Below are 15,631 nucleotides of genomic sequence, written 5' to 3'. Positions count from 1 at the left end.
GTTTAAACTCACTGAGCTGTTAATTACGATTCATTCTACTGCCAGTTTTGGTCTATGGAAATTGCATAACTGTGTGCTTGATTTTATGTACCTGTTAGCAGTGAGTTTGCCTGAAACGCCTGAACTCAATAATTTGGCCATATAATGCAGTGTAACATCCTCTACCGAGAACACACTTCTGTGTTTTTTAACGTTTTTATTTGCTGAATTTCATATATTGGAAAAAAGTGGTAACAATAAAATGTGGCCTGTACAAAGGTAGTGGCACATTTTATATTTCATGTTTTATTGTTTTCCAACATGTTAAACTCGACAAAATAATAGAAATTGTGCACTAAAAATAGTAGAAATGCCATATTTAAATGTGTTCTCTGTAGAGGATGTGTTAACTTATTTTCTGTCAGAAAATCATTAAGCTTTTTGCGTATTACTGTAACATAAAAAAGATTGTAATTTAATTGTATAATAAATTAAAAGCAGTTCGGAACCATTTCATTTTTTACCTGAAATGTTCACAGCTGGTGTTGTGGCACAAAACAAAGAGTTCAGCGATCTTCTGGGTCATCCTGCTTTTAATGTTCTCTTTTTAATGCTCTGTCACTCTCTGTCTCTTTTTTTTAGCCCACCTCTCCTCAGATCTGTGAGTTTTTGACCATGATGGCTGTGTGTCACACTGTCGTTCCTGAGCGAGATGGAAATCAGATCATTTATCAGGCCTCCTCACCAGGTCTGAACAGCCAATCACATCACTCTACCCTGAAACAACATCTAGTCACTTACACTACTGTTCAGAGGTTTGCACTCACTGGTTCAATTAACTCAGGTTTTTTGGAAGCAAAAGGAGGTTATTAGGAACATTTCCAGTTCTATTCTTTCATTTGGATTAGATTAATGGCATCATAATAGAGCAATTTCACTTAAGATGTATGCTAGATGTTCCTATTATGTTTTAGATCAATGAAAACAGTGATTCTGCTTCTGAATGGTAGTGTATCTTGACTTCCTACAACAGTGGTCACCATCCTTGCTCCTGGAAATCTGCCTTCCTGTGGAGCTCCATCTTTAATCTACCCTGATCCATCTTATTATTGCCTTCAGAGGTCTTTGATTAACTGATGGAGTTGTGTTACAATTTAGATAGGAGGTCAATCCGCAGGAAAGTAGATCTCCACGAAGAGCATTGCCGACCACTGGCCTACAGTTATCCAGTCACCTGCAGCACACAACTAATGACCACATTAGCCATGCAAACAGGACTTACGGTGCTGTTTCTGTTGTCTGCAGATGAGGGAGCATTAGTGAAAGGAGCCAAAACCCTGGGCTTCGTGTTCACAGCAAGAACGCCGCATTCAGTTATTATTGAAGCGGTCAGTGCTTCCTTACATCATAAGTGTGTGTGTGTGTGTGCGTGAGATTGTGTCTGAGAGAGACTGAGCTGTGTTGATAAACCGACTCTTTTTTGTCTTTACGGGTTCTTGACTGTGTGTGTATTTTTATGCAGCGTGAGAAGGAGATGACCTATGAGCTGCTTAACGTTCTAGAATTTTCCAGGTATGGGCAAAGCAGCACAACACCAATATAAACTTATATCTCTGTCTTGTTTACCATATTGCACTGTTTTAACTTGTAAACTGTAAATAAACTGATGGCATTTAAATTGATTGGAAAGCAAATACAAAGTTAACAGAAACTTAATCTTACATACTCTTCAGTTCTTTTCAGTGTAATTGTTGTTTTAAGGCTACTAGGCTACTTAATGTTTTAGTAAAACACCAAATAAGTGCACTTTAGCATGTACTTTTTTTTGATAAAACGTCTTATTTCTAGCAACCGAAAGCGCATGTCAGTGGTGGTCCGAACACCAACAGGGAAACTGCGACTGTACTGCAAAGGAGCAGTGAGTACCCCTCCGCCCAACCCCCCAACACACACGCACCTTTTTTACAATGGCAAAGTAATAACACTACGGTAACAATACAGTAATAAATATGGGGATACTCTATTATAAGTGGTCTTTTTTAGATTAAACAAATATTTGCGTAATGAAAGTCACATATTAACAATACATCTACTTAATGTAAGTAATGTATCAACAGAACATCTACAAGATATTTACTACAGTGTATTCAGATGCTTCACTACCTCTACTTCACTGATACGTTGTTGATGTGTTACTGATAATCTGTTAAGAGATTATTAATTATCTACAAAGGACTACTCCAAATAAAGCGTTACCATAACAACAAACTGTAGTAGCATAGTACACATATTATCACATTTAGATATGCCTGATTACAACCATGCTGTTCTATTCACAATCGCTGTGGGCTTTTCTCTTTAATAAGCCTAAGAGTTCATATTATGGCACATCATATTTTAAGATCAAAAACAGTAGTGAGTGGATGGTTTAAAGGGTTTTTAAACTTGTCTAGGCCAGTAAAATTTCACATTTTTACAGCAAATTTCACAAGAAGAAGCTCCGCCCCAGTATATAATTGTAAGTTTCTGGACATGTTGACACGTCTGAGGGATTGGTCGTATTTATATAAACGTTCTCTTCTATAACGTTAAAATGCGTAATGTTAGCAAGAAGCTAAATTGATTATGAAATAGCTGAATTTACTGTAAGACTTCTTTATTGGTGCGGTATGTAGTATGTTGTTGGATATGATGTCATGATGTTGGGATACCTTGGATGGTGCTAATTTCACAGCTCATTTAGATGCACTAGTGATGATGTGTGTTACAGGATAATGTGATTTTCGAGCGGCTGAATGAAGCATCCCAGTATAAAGACCTGACTATAGCCCATCTGGAACAGTTTGCCACTGAAGGTGAGCAGATTTACACAAATAATTTATGTACGTGTTCTCCCTCTTCAACTCCCTGCTTTAATCTCTTGAGGATCCAAGTTTCAATTCCTCTCTATGACTTACATATCAGTTTCATAGTACTAGTAGTTGCTAGAATTAAATTTAAGGGGTAAACTGTGTAGGATGTTCATGTGTTTGTATATACAATTATATGCAAAAATTTGGTGCCCCTTTTTTCCAGTTTAATGCACAATTGCATTAAACTCACAAACTGAATTTAACATATTAGAAAAAATGTAACTCAAAATATGGCATGGGGAAAAGTTTGGGCACATTTATATTTTATATACGTTTTTTTATATAGATTTTTTTTTACAGTATGTTAACCTATTAAGCAAATAAATAGAAATTTTGCACTAAAACTAGCAGGAAAATGCTATATGTAAGTTTGTTGCTTGAAGAGGATGTTTTAACTTTTTTTCAGTTTGAAAATAATTAAAACATGGATTCAGACTTTTGCATACAACTGTAAGTGTTTGTATGTGTTTGCAGGTTTGCGGACTCTGTGTTTTGCGTATGTGGATCTGGAGGAGAGTGTGTATCAGGAGTGGCTGAAGAAGTATAACACTGTCAGTACAGTCCTAAAGGACCGCGCTCAGAAGCTGGAGGAGTGCTATGAGCTGCTAGAGAAGGTAAAATTAGCTAAAACTAAACCTGATCCAAGATCAATTAACTGGCTAATTTAATCATCAAAACAAATAAGGCTGCAACAATTACTTGATAAAGCTGATTATAAAAAAGGCAAAATGTTGACAATAAAAAGACTTAAAGTTAATGTGAATTGGAATGCATAATGCATTTTCCTTTAGTATCATGACATATTTCTGAGTTAGGCATGATATCAAAGAAGGTCTCGGAGCATTTTCACAGTGATAGGTTGGGGGTTGAACTGGGCGAGATGAAACATGATATTTTTGGTTACTAATATTTTCCCCAACGGTTCCCAAGTGGCTAAGCATTGGCCCTATCATCAGGAGATCGCGAGTTTGACCCTTGGTGATGCCCTGGTGGGTAAGATGGCACTCCTCTCCCCCCATCACCCAGTGCGATGCTAGTCAGCGCAGGCGTCTGTTAGCTGACGTAACAGATCTGGCAGTGGGCGCTTTCTTCCGAGCGCGGTCGACTGTCCAGTGACGTTGCATGAGCAGCAGGTCGAAAGGTGCGGTGGCGTTTCACAGGTCTCAGAGGAAGCCTGTGTTAGCCTTCGCCCTCTTAGTGCTGGTCATACTATGTGATTGGGGGAGTCCTAACTAGCGGGTTTTAATTGGAGACAACTAAATTGGGGAGAAAATTGGGGAAAAACGAAGAAAAAAAAACATTTTCCCCACCTTTTGGTGGACAGTGACATGATTATTAATCAGAAGACGTTTTACAGGCAAAAGTCATTATATTTTGATGAAAGATTACAGGGAGAGAAGAATTTTGTGTTTCAGATGATATGATATACTGATTTGAGCTTAACTTGATCAGGAAAACTAACTACCAAACTTTAAAAAACATAAAATAATGTTTAAGCAGTAACACACGAGATGAAGTGCTGGCATTGTTAGGTCAGCAGACCAGTGCTAATATCTTACAGTATAGCAAGACCTTCAGTATATCATAGCTGTAATACCACCAGTTATACCAATTGCTGATTTTTCTTATTAGGTTTTGAAACATTTATGGCACAAAACTAACTAACAAGTACATTTATTTACACTTATTGAAGAAAAACAGCTCTGATCTTGCGCTACTGCATAAAAAGGCTACTGATTGAATTTTCGTGATGCAGAACCTTCAGGATGTCTACACTGAACACATAAGTCTGCTTGTCAAGACAGAACGTAAACAAACTATTAACCTATCAGCGAGTAGTTTGAGAGAGCTACACTTTTCACATTAGTGCAACACAGTTAAAAGCAATGTCAGTAGCTCACAGCAGATTAAAAAAATTGTACTACTTATGGAAACTTCCAGCAGGCTGCTAGTGTCCTTATAAAAATGACAGAAAGGATGATACAGCCCACTTTTCTCCTCGGGATGGATTAGTTTCTCCTCACCCTATTTTGGTTCGTTTCTCTATGTTTTGATGAAAGGTGGCTGGCTTGACTGCAGTATTTAAGGTGGAACATCAGTGCAGTGTGATGCAACGTGTCAAAAATAGAAACAGGTCCTCCACTGAAAACGACGCTCCACTCGTGTCTTGTGTAAACAGCATTGTTGAGCGTTTTGTTTTGTTGTTGTCACTCGCTTGTTGTCATTACAGTTGTTTTCACCAGGCTTGTAATAAAGTTGTGGCTGTTGCTTTTTTAATGAACTTCTTCAGTCCTTGATAAGCAGGATCAGATGCGTTAGTAATGGGTGGGTGCAGCATGTTAGATGCAAGAGAGGTTTAGTGACCATTTAGATTCACATTTATGGCATTTAGCAGACACTCTTATCCAGACTGACTAAGAAACATCAAATCAGAGAACATATTCTAGTTAGTACAAATAGATTATAGTACAAACTAGCCTTGAGCTAAGATACTGACAGGAACAAGAGTCAGTGCTGAAACCTAGAAAGAAAGATAGAAAATACAGAAATAACACTGAACAAGTGCAACACAGGACATTTCAATAAATGCTAGATTGGTGTTCATTGGAATGCTTCACAAAGAGATGAGACTTCAGGCGTTTGAAGGCAGCGAGGGGCTCTGCTGCTCAGGCAGCCAGTGGAAGTTTGTTCCGCCGTCTGGGTGCCAGGACAGAGAATGCTTACCTAATATATTGCCTAATATATGTATGCTCAATGTTTGTCTTCTATGTGTCTTCATGGTGGGTCAAGATGAGCGGTACTTGAATCTCAAAGGACTCGGATTAAGTTTTGACGATTGTCATCAGGTATGGAGGAGCTGGTCCAATTTTGGCTTTGCAGGCAAAGGAGCCAGTGAAGGGAACACAGCAGTGGAGTGAACTTACTTGAGAGTAAGATTGTGGACAAGACATGGTACTGCATTCTGGATCAGTTGCAAGGGCCTAATGACCCACAAAGGAATACCAGCCAGGAGCTGCCATGTGCCAGGAGCTGACCCCTGATCTGTACTGTCCATTTGAGGCATTTGATATGGTCATTCAAACAGATTTGAGTACCCCACGCACTAAAAAATGAAAAACCATCTCAACTTAAAATAATACAGTAATTAATTATACTGCTTTTCTTGAGTTAAACCAACTTGAGGACCCTAGAGTTCACTCAACTCAAACGTTTTAGTTTGCTTAAATGTCTTTTTCTAGTTCTGCATCTCAGTTAGATAAACAATGTCAATTTTTTTACTTAGTTTTTACTCAATCTTTCTATCACCCATCCCATCAGACATTTTGGGTTTTCTTGGGCATTCACATATGGAGAGCTGTGCCATCAGTGGGCTTTGAACTCACAATCTACTGATGTTGGGATGACTTACTAGACAGATGCGCCGCATGTGACCAAGCTACTTCTCAAAGTTAAAATATTTTCTACAGTGTCAACATTTATGGACACGGAAATCTGAGTAATCCATGTATTTAATTCAGTACGAATCTGCCATGTCTGTAGTTTTTACATGTCTGCTAAGTAATAATTCCAGAGCAAATAACCTTCTATAATTCTCCAAACTCAGAGCTCCCTCAGTAATAATAGTCCCTGTTCAAATCAACATCACAGTAATGTAATAACAAAACCGTGTAATAAAAATGGCGCCTACATTTTTCAAATTTTTTGGCAATTACATTACGGTTTTGTTATTACATTACTGTGATGTTGATGTGAACAGAACTACTTAGACAAGCATTTTACAGCAGAATACACACTGAACAGGGCCGAGTTGTCTGTGAAGCTGCAGTGCGTGTCCAGCAGTGGGCGCTGTTTGGTCAGGAATGTGTGTGTGTGTGTTTTCAGGATAGTGATTGGAGTGAAGGTGGGAAAAAGGGATTCGATCTCTCTCAGCCGTTATCAACTACAGCCTGCTGGAAAGGCACTTAGGCACACATGCACAGTGCTTGAGAATTTATGAACAGCTTTTGCCATTAATCACAAGAGGATATAAGGTGCTTTATGAATTAAATGTTGTTGTAATGACTTAAGGAGCCTTGAAGTGGCAGACATTTATAGCAGTGTTATGTCATCTCCAAGTAATGGAACTGGAATGTAGGAAAATATGTATGAAAACTATCACATAGGTTTAAGGGCATCAGAATCCCCCGTTGGACTGGGGCTGTTAACCAGGCGTCTGCCTTATGAGTTTTTTTACTTGCAAATGATGCTTCATAACAGTGTTATGAATGGAACGAATGTCTGTCACTTAATTTTAAAGCCCCTCTTATCAATGTAGGCATATGTTTTGTGCCTCTATACTGTGTGTGTGTGTTCAGGCTCCTTCCCAGATTAGCCAGAATGGGGGGAAAAGGGTGAGACCACAGTGGGGATAATTACCTGCACCAGTCTGCCAAGAGCCTCATAAAACTAGAGTCAACAACACCACTGTGTTACCAGAGCACACACTGTCTCTCTCTCACACACAGGGAGGGCGAAGTTTTGGAAAAGAGCACAAAAAGGGAACACAAAGTGAGACAAATGCGTCAGAACAGGTCGAGAAACCGACGAAGCAGAAATAGAGGGATTTATTTCAACTCTTCTGTCTTTCAGAATGTGTCCTCACTGTCATAAGAAAATTTCCCACTGTTTATATTTTTATACCATTTGAAAACGCCAGCTGACCTTTGTATTTATTCATAATCAACAATCAGTTATTACATTCCATTAACATATCATCACTGTCCGAAAAAAATATAAGTATCTTAATTTTTTCTGAGTTTTATTTTTTACATCATTTGAGCATGACTGCTGTCCTTTACACTTGGTAAAAAAATTAATGATGAATGGACCACCAGAAATATTCCAGAATTGCTTGGAATAACATTAAAAGTAAAGAATGCTTTTGCTCTCCTGTAGTTTCCGTCTTCAAGATACTCGCTTTTCTTTAAACAGTGATGAAATGTTGAGATCATTTTATTCCTTCTGCAAGGTTACTGTTTCAGAGATAAGTGTCTTTTATGATAGCAGTAATATTTACTCTCTCTCTGCCTCTTTCAGGACCTGCTGTTGCTCGGGGCGACAGCTATAGAGGACCGCTTGCAGTCGGGCGTCCCAGAGACCATCTCCACTCTCATGAGGGCGGACATCAAGATATGGGTTCTGACCGGAGATAAGCAGGAGACCGCCATCAACATCGGTGTGTTTGTGTATGTGTGTGTGTGTGTGTGTGTGTGTGTGTGTGTGTGTATGTGTGTGTGTGTGTTTTGTGTATGTGTGTTCTTGTATAATTTCAGGGCAAAATCAATTAAAAAAAAACGAGAGAAAAACAAGGCCAGTGAAATGACCAAAAACAGAATATGTGAATATATATTCACACCCACACACTCACATATGCACATATACATACGCAGATATACATAGACACACAAACACACACACACACTCTGTGTTCTCGGAACAAAACATCGTTGTCGGAACAAAACATCGTATCTATAAATAGGTAACTTTACAGAAGAAGAATATACATACATATAAATATATATTTATATATATATATATATATATATATATATATATATATATATATATATATATATTGCTGCTTTCGGAACAAAATCGTACAAATATATACATATATATCTCATATGTATCATATACGTATATGAGTGTTCGTGTGTGCATGTTTGGAGCTTTGTTGTTTCTTCTCTCTCTTTCATGAAGATACTTAAAGTCCACAGTAAAATGCACATATCCACTGATGAAGTAAAACAAAGACAGTAGAACAGAGACTCGCCGTGTGACTGAGAGCACAGGCACTCAGACTTGGCCGGGACTGGAGATGCAGCTTAGGAACGAAGCTTAGTGAAGAGCAGGAGAGTCTGCAGACAAAAGCAGGTTGAAAGAAGGGACTTAGGAGGCTGTATGTGTGTGCACACAATGACTGTTTCTTTCTCTTCTAGGTTACTCCTGTAGGCTGGTGACACATGGCATGTCCCTCATCATCGTCAACGAAGACTCTCTGGATGTGAGTATATGTGTGTGAGTTAGGGTGTGGAGTGGAGAGGTGGGTGTGTTTCTTTGTTTCTTTGTACAGGTGAAGGTAATTAAGGTGTCTGGTGTCATCAGTGAAGAACATGATGAAAGAGGTGGATCACTCAAACACACACATGCACACACATACACACACTTACACACACTTGCTTATATTCCCACAGAACAAGAGCACACAGACTGGGCCTTTATTTTATACACCATATTTGCAGAAACAGTCATTATATTGCAGCATTAAGTAGAATGTTTGTGGGTATAAACTAATTGAAGTCGTTTAATTAACATCATGTGAAAGTAAGCGGCTGCTGAAGAATGAATACAGAGACATACTATTTATTTTCATTGGTCTCAGAGACAGATAGTCTGCAAACAGGAGCCTGTGTGCTTTGAAGTCTGACTACAGTCTGTCTGGCTGCAGAAAGCAGCGCCACACATGCATACACAATTCGGCAAAACAGTCCACTCAGAAAATAAACTGTTCTCTGAATTTAATTGAACTGTGCTATGTACAGTGCTGTGCAAGGACGGAGACCACCCTTCTTTTTGCTGTCAAAGCGATTATTAGGTACAGCTTCTTATTGTTCAGTGTCAGGAAATAGCTAAAAACATGTAACAGAAAAATTACACTAAAACTATATCTATCATCAGTTTTTCAGTATTTGTGTGTCCATGCTTACCTTTATTACAGCTTCCAGTGGACTCAGTTTCAGTTGTTCAAAGAATAAAAATTGTACAAAAATGTCCAAAACAGGCCAGCAGAATATGTGACAAATTATTATTACATATGGGTACATATCATCGCTGTCCAATGAAAAACAAGTATCTCCAAAATAGTAACTTTACAGGAGAAGGCAAAAACACTCTTACCTTTCAATGGAAGACAATGTAAAGAGATTTTGTTCCAAGTGATTTTAGAGCATTTCTATTGGTCCATTCGTCATGAATATTTTACACAACGTAAAGGACAGCTGGTGTGTTGAAACGATGTAGAAAACTAAAAATCAACAAAAATGGAGATACATGGTTTTCATTGGACAGTGACAATATATACAGTACTGTGCAAAGGTCAGAGGCCACCTTTCCTTTATTTAATTTGAATCAAAATGGCCAATAAGAATGAGTTATTCACTTTCCAGCTTCAGATAAAAAGCAGAAAACATATTTAATAGAAAATTACAAAGAGCCCCAGCTGCTAAATACATATTTTTTTCAGTATTTTTTTTAGAAAAATATCTCCTGAAAAATGAAAAGCTTGTACTTGATGGCTGTTTTGACTGAAAATTAAATACATGAAGGGTGGAACAGTACTGTATTTCCTTTAAACAAATAGAAGAGAGACAGCATGCAGACCACATAAAGTACAACTGCAGTTAATGTTGACATATTTTCACTTTGTAAGTTAGGTTTTGATTGTGTAAAACAATTTCTGTAGTAGGGAAGCTGTTATTTTATCCATAGGTGTCAACAATGTGGAAACACACTGTAGGAATTGTTTAGTTTTTGAGGTATTGTGTGGAGATCTCAGCACTGATACCATGAAAATGTGATTAAAACTAATAGCCTTTTTGTCTTAATGGCTTAATTAATTCAGTTACTTTATTTGGCTGTTTTTTAAGGATTTGCTGTTTATCAATTTTGGCATCAAAATGATTTCTGAGTTTCAGACAGTGCTGCCACTCATGTGACATCAAGACCCCGTACTATTCTGTTCTCCTGTATACTTGGAGAAGCTGCCTATTTTTTAAAGGACCCATATCAAGGAAAACTGTATTTTCCTCACTTTTATGAAATAGAAGGCTTTGATGTAGTATATCGCTGCTGTCGGATGTGAACCTTGTATCTCCATTTTTTTCGTTTTTGAAATTTGAAAGTAGCTGTTGGCCTTTACATTGTATGTAAATTTCATGATGAATGAACGGAAAAAAACGGCCCAAAATGACTTGGAAAAAGTCTGGTTCCATTGACTTACATTAAAAGTAAAGTAGGTTTTTCCTTGTCCTGTAAAGTTATCATTTTGGAGATACAAGGTTTTTCTTCCAACAACAACGATATAAAGATTGCTAAAGTTTCAATATGTACCGTTCATTTCTCAATCTATACACTCTATATATACAGGGAGATTCATTTGAAAGAGGCCCCGAATATAATAACTGTCTCTAGCATGAAGCAATCTGAACAAAACAACATGCAATGTGCTCCTCAGTATATGGAGCTTCGAACAAGCCCGGATGCCCCTGTATCGGAGCGATGAGGTAGGCACCGGACAGCCATTGCGACGTTTAACCCCCGTTTGCAACTTCCGGGTGCATACCCCCGTACCTCTTCATGTATCTGGTAGAAAACGGAGATCACTTCCAGCATTGCATGTAATGCAATCGATTACACAAATTGCTTAATCCTAACGGGAGTTACAACACAATATTCTCTTTCGAGTGAATCTCCCTGTGGAAACTAAGCTGCAGAAACAGCCCATTTTGAATTCAGTGTTTCTGTGATGTCACAGAAAAACAACACATTTACATAGATCCAACTGTTCAGCCTACAGCAGTTTAGCTTTGCACATTCACGCTGAAGTTATAAAGACCCTATCAGAACAGAGCTCATTTACATATATGAATCTTAAATGCACAGAAATAAATACAGCCTGTTTAATTGTAAGGAATGAAGAGAAATTAGAAAATGGTGATGTAAAATGTACTTCTGACTGTTTTGGTGTATAAATCTACACAAACGTCAGACCCCAGGAGAAAAAATAAAATGCAAGACAAATGAAGGATATGGGTCCTGTTGGTTGAGACACTTAATGTCTTAGTTCTTTGGTTTTGTTAGTAAGTAATGGAAGCTAATTTATGTTAATTAGCATTATATTAACTGCATCCCTAAATCATCACACACCTGCCTCAAAATGTCTTGGGTTTTTTAAGTTTGTCAAATAGACTTGCTTATGGTGTTTCTGGCATTGTATGACGCACTGTTATCTATAAATGAAGTGAAGTAAGTCAGATTTGAGGAATTAGTTTGGCTGCTGCTGAGTTTGAGTTTGGAAACCCACTTCTGTCCCTTTGAATAAACATCAGTAGGTCATACTTTAGACACTAAATATGTTTTGGCAGATCAGCTACATTTAGCGTAAAGGGAAAAGTGTAAATGTGACGAACTGTTGTTTTAAAGTAGTAATGGGGGAGCAGTAGTAAGAGGGTGTGTTTTAAAAGACAGCAGAGAGAGAGAGAGAGACAGAGAGAGAGAGAGGGAGAGAGAGAGACAGAGAGAGAGAGAGACAGAGAGAGAGACAGAGAGAGGGAGAGAGAGAGACAGAGAGAGAGAGAGGGAGAGAGAGAGACAGAGAGAGAGAGAGAGACAGAGAGAGAGAGACAGAGGGAGAGAGGGAGAGAGAGAGAGAGAGAGAGAGAGAGAGTGAGTGATTTAGATGAAATTGTTCACATCTTTTACGGATTACATGCACATTGTAGCCAGCAGCTTTTTAAATAACTCTCAGAGTTTTTCCACAATATTCTACTAATGACACAGCTGTGTGTGTGTGTGTGTGTGTGTGTGTGTGTGTGTGTGTGTGTGTGAGAGACAGCTGCTGGTGTGTGAAAGGAATATTGTCACAGATGGACAGATACATCACAACTCTCTCTCTCTCTCTCTCTCTCTCTCTCTGTCTGTCTGTCTGTCTTTCTCTATCTTTCTCTCTCCCGCTCTGTCTCTCTCTTTCCCTCTCTTTCTCTCCCTCTCTTGTCTCTTTCTCTCTTGTCTCTCTCAATTTTTTTTCTCTATCTGTCCTTTCTCTCCCTCTTTCTTTCTCTCTCTTTTTTCTTTCTCTCTTTTTTCTCTTTTTCTATCTCTCTGTTCTTGCTCTTCCTCTCTTTCTTTCTCTCTCGCTGTCTCCTTTTTTTCTGTCTGTCTGTCTATCTCTCTGTCTCTCTCTCTCTCTCTCTCTCTCTCTCTCTCTCTTTCTGTCTCTCATCTCTATTTCCCTCTCTCCTTGGACAGATATATCTCAACTCTTTCTTTCTTTCTTTCTTTCTTTCTTTCTTTTTCTTTCTTTCTTTCTTTGTTTCTTTCTTTGTTCTCTCTCCTCTTTACCTCCCTCTCTCTCACTCTCTCTCGTCTCTCTCTTATCTCTCTCTCTTTCCATCTGTCCTTTCTCTCCCTCTCTCTTTCTTTTTTCTATCTCTCTGTTTCTTGCTCTCCCTCTCCGTCTCTCTTTTCTCTCTCTCTCTCCCACACTCTTTTTCTCTCTCTTTTCTTTCTGTTCTGTCTCTTTTCTCTCTCTCTCTCTCTCTCTCTCTCTATCTGTAATAATGTATTGTGATGTCATCATCATTCCAGTGTCCTGATTGGTTCATTTATTCTCACCACTTCCACTCTTTGACTACACACTCTCAGCCTCATGGAGGAGCAGTGTGTGTGTGTGTGTGTGTGTGTGTGTGTGTGTGTGTGGTGATGAGTGAGGGAGTAATGTGATCTCCTTTTGCTGCTCCATCTCGTCAAAACAAATTCTGGCAGCAAAGCCTCCTGGGTAAACATGGCAGCCTGCGACGGTGACTATGTGACAGCTTCCATCTGTCACTGTACCGTCTCACACACACGCACACACACAAACACACACACACACACACACTCTGTCCCAGTCTCACAGCTGGTGTCCTTGTAATATACACACACTGTTATTCTTGTCCAAATAGATTTGTTCTCTTTCTGTTTCTTCTTTCTCACACATTTTTTGTGTCACACACACACTCACAAACACACACACAAACACACACACACTCACTCACACACTTGCTCACACGCACACACTCACACACACACACACACACTTTTGTCTGTGGATCACACACTCTGATTGGTCCGATAGCTTAACTTCCACATTTCATTCATCTCCCCGTCACACTGCCCGCATTACATGGCTTCCACAAACATACTCAACATACACCTCATCAATCACACACTCACACACACACACACACAGTCTGTCCTGTTCCGTCTGTCCTGCATAGCACATTTCCACAAGTGCATAGTCTACATCCTGTATTGCATACAAATCATAACCAAGAATAGCTCTCACACACACACAGACACACACAAATTTAGGGTTGCATGACTATTCATTTTTACTAGTCTGCTCATAATTCAAAAAAGGTGTCAGCTTGTCATTCAGAAAAGTCATCAACAAGTCAACTGGTCTTTCAAAAAAGCTATCAATTCAAAAAAGTCGCAACTAGTTCATGACATTCAAAAGTCATCAGCTAGTCAACTAGTCAGTTTAAAAAAGTCATTAACTAGTCGACTGGTCTGTTTAAAAAAGTCATCAACTAGTCGACTGGTCTATTTAAAAAAGTAATCAATTAGTCATCTAGTCTGTTTTAAAAGTGAACTAGTTGACTAGTCTATTTAAAAAAGTCATCAACTAGTTGAGTAGTTATTTAAAAAGGTCATCAACTAGTCGAGTAGTTATTTTAAAAAGTCATCAACTGGTCGACTAGTTATTAAAAAAAGTCATCAACTAGTTGAGTAGTTATTTTGAAAAGTCATCAATTAGTCCACTAGTCTATTAAAAGGCATCAACTAGTTGACTAGTTACTTAAACAAGTATTTGAATAAATTGTATAATTGTATTGATTTGTGGGAATCTAAACATTATTAATGGTTTGTTAATAATGATTTAGGTAACACTAGTAATTGTGAATAAATTGTCTACGTTCTGTTTTGATTTTGAAATTTATTTTGCTCTTTTTGTGAGGCATAAACATTTCCTTAGTGATTAGTTGATGAATTATTTTTATTTAATTAATTAATTAATTAATAATTATTAAGTTAATATATACTTTTTTAAATGTTAAAAATCATTAATTAGGCTCATATTATAAAAACTTGCATCTTTATAATGTATTTAAAAAGATAATATTACTTATTACACTTAAATATAATTAGTTTATGGAAAATATTTACAGTGCTTAATGCTTATTTATTTGTGTGTCACTAATTAAATGGTTTACAATTAAAATAGTAGCACAAATAACAATTATATAATTAATAACATCATGGTTAACAAACCATTAGATAATGATCGTGTTTTTTTTTTTATAGGGGCCTGTTATTATAAAATATTAATGGTATCCAGTTTGTAGAAAAAATATTGAGGAATTATTATAGATAGTGGTTCTAAAATGACTGAGAAAGATCAGTTCTAATAACATTAATGTCCAGGATGTCTCAGATAATATCGGATAGATCAAAGCAATATTTTATTTATCAATTAATAACTTCCTGAAATATAGAACAAACTACCTTTCGGGTCTAGTTTAACATTTTTAAGTTATAACAAGTAGTTACCACTACAGCGATTCCAAACGTTTGAACAGTAGTGAACATAACCATGATTATTATCCACCAGTTCACTGACTTTTGGTAGTATCTGTGTGGCTGTAATTTGTATTATTGATGTGAAAATGGTGTTTGAGGCATATTTGAATAAAGGACAGTCAGTGCAGCACTTTGTTCAGAGTACACACAGGTACACATGTTAGTGGTGCTGAGTGAGTCTGTAGTGGGAGTGTGTTTACTCAGATGTTCCGGATGGGTTTTAAATGCATGCATGCTGAATAATAAGCCTTGACCCTTTTCCCTTTTCCGCTCTGAGAGTGCGTGTGTGTGTGTGTGTG

General features: G+C 37.8%; 1 protein-coding gene across 3 annotated transcripts in view; it reads left to right on the top strand.

The window, feature by feature from the left end:
* The window catches only part of atp8a2 (ATPase phospholipid transporting 8A2), a 104,492-nt gene that overhangs the window by 46,953 nt on the left and 41,908 nt on the right, over nt 1-15,631 (top strand). For all 3 annotated transcript variants that reach the window (XM_036558187.1, XM_036558189.1, XM_036558190.1), the window contains 8 exons: nt 622-727; nt 1,285-1,367; nt 1,502-1,551; nt 1,828-1,897; nt 2,750-2,834; nt 3,366-3,505; nt 7,968-8,106; nt 8,870-8,934. In XM_036558187.1, coding sequence (XP_036414080.1) covers nt 622-727; nt 1,285-1,367; nt 1,502-1,551; nt 1,828-1,897; nt 2,750-2,834; nt 3,366-3,505; nt 7,968-8,106; nt 8,870-8,934 — 738 coding nt within the window. The remainder of the gene's footprint in view (nt 1-621; nt 728-1,284; nt 1,368-1,501; nt 1,552-1,827; nt 1,898-2,749; nt 2,835-3,365; nt 3,506-7,967; nt 8,107-8,869; nt 8,935-15,631) is intronic.

Source organism: Colossoma macropomum, unplaced genomic scaffold (assembly GCF_904425465.1).
Source record: "Colossoma macropomum unplaced genomic scaffold, Colossoma_macropomum, whole genome shotgun sequence".
NCBI lineage: Eukaryota > Metazoa > Chordata > Actinopteri > Characiformes > Serrasalmidae > Colossoma > Colossoma macropomum.
The sequence above is the reverse complement of the archived record's forward strand: the minus strand, read 5'-3'. Positions and strand labels throughout refer to the sequence as shown.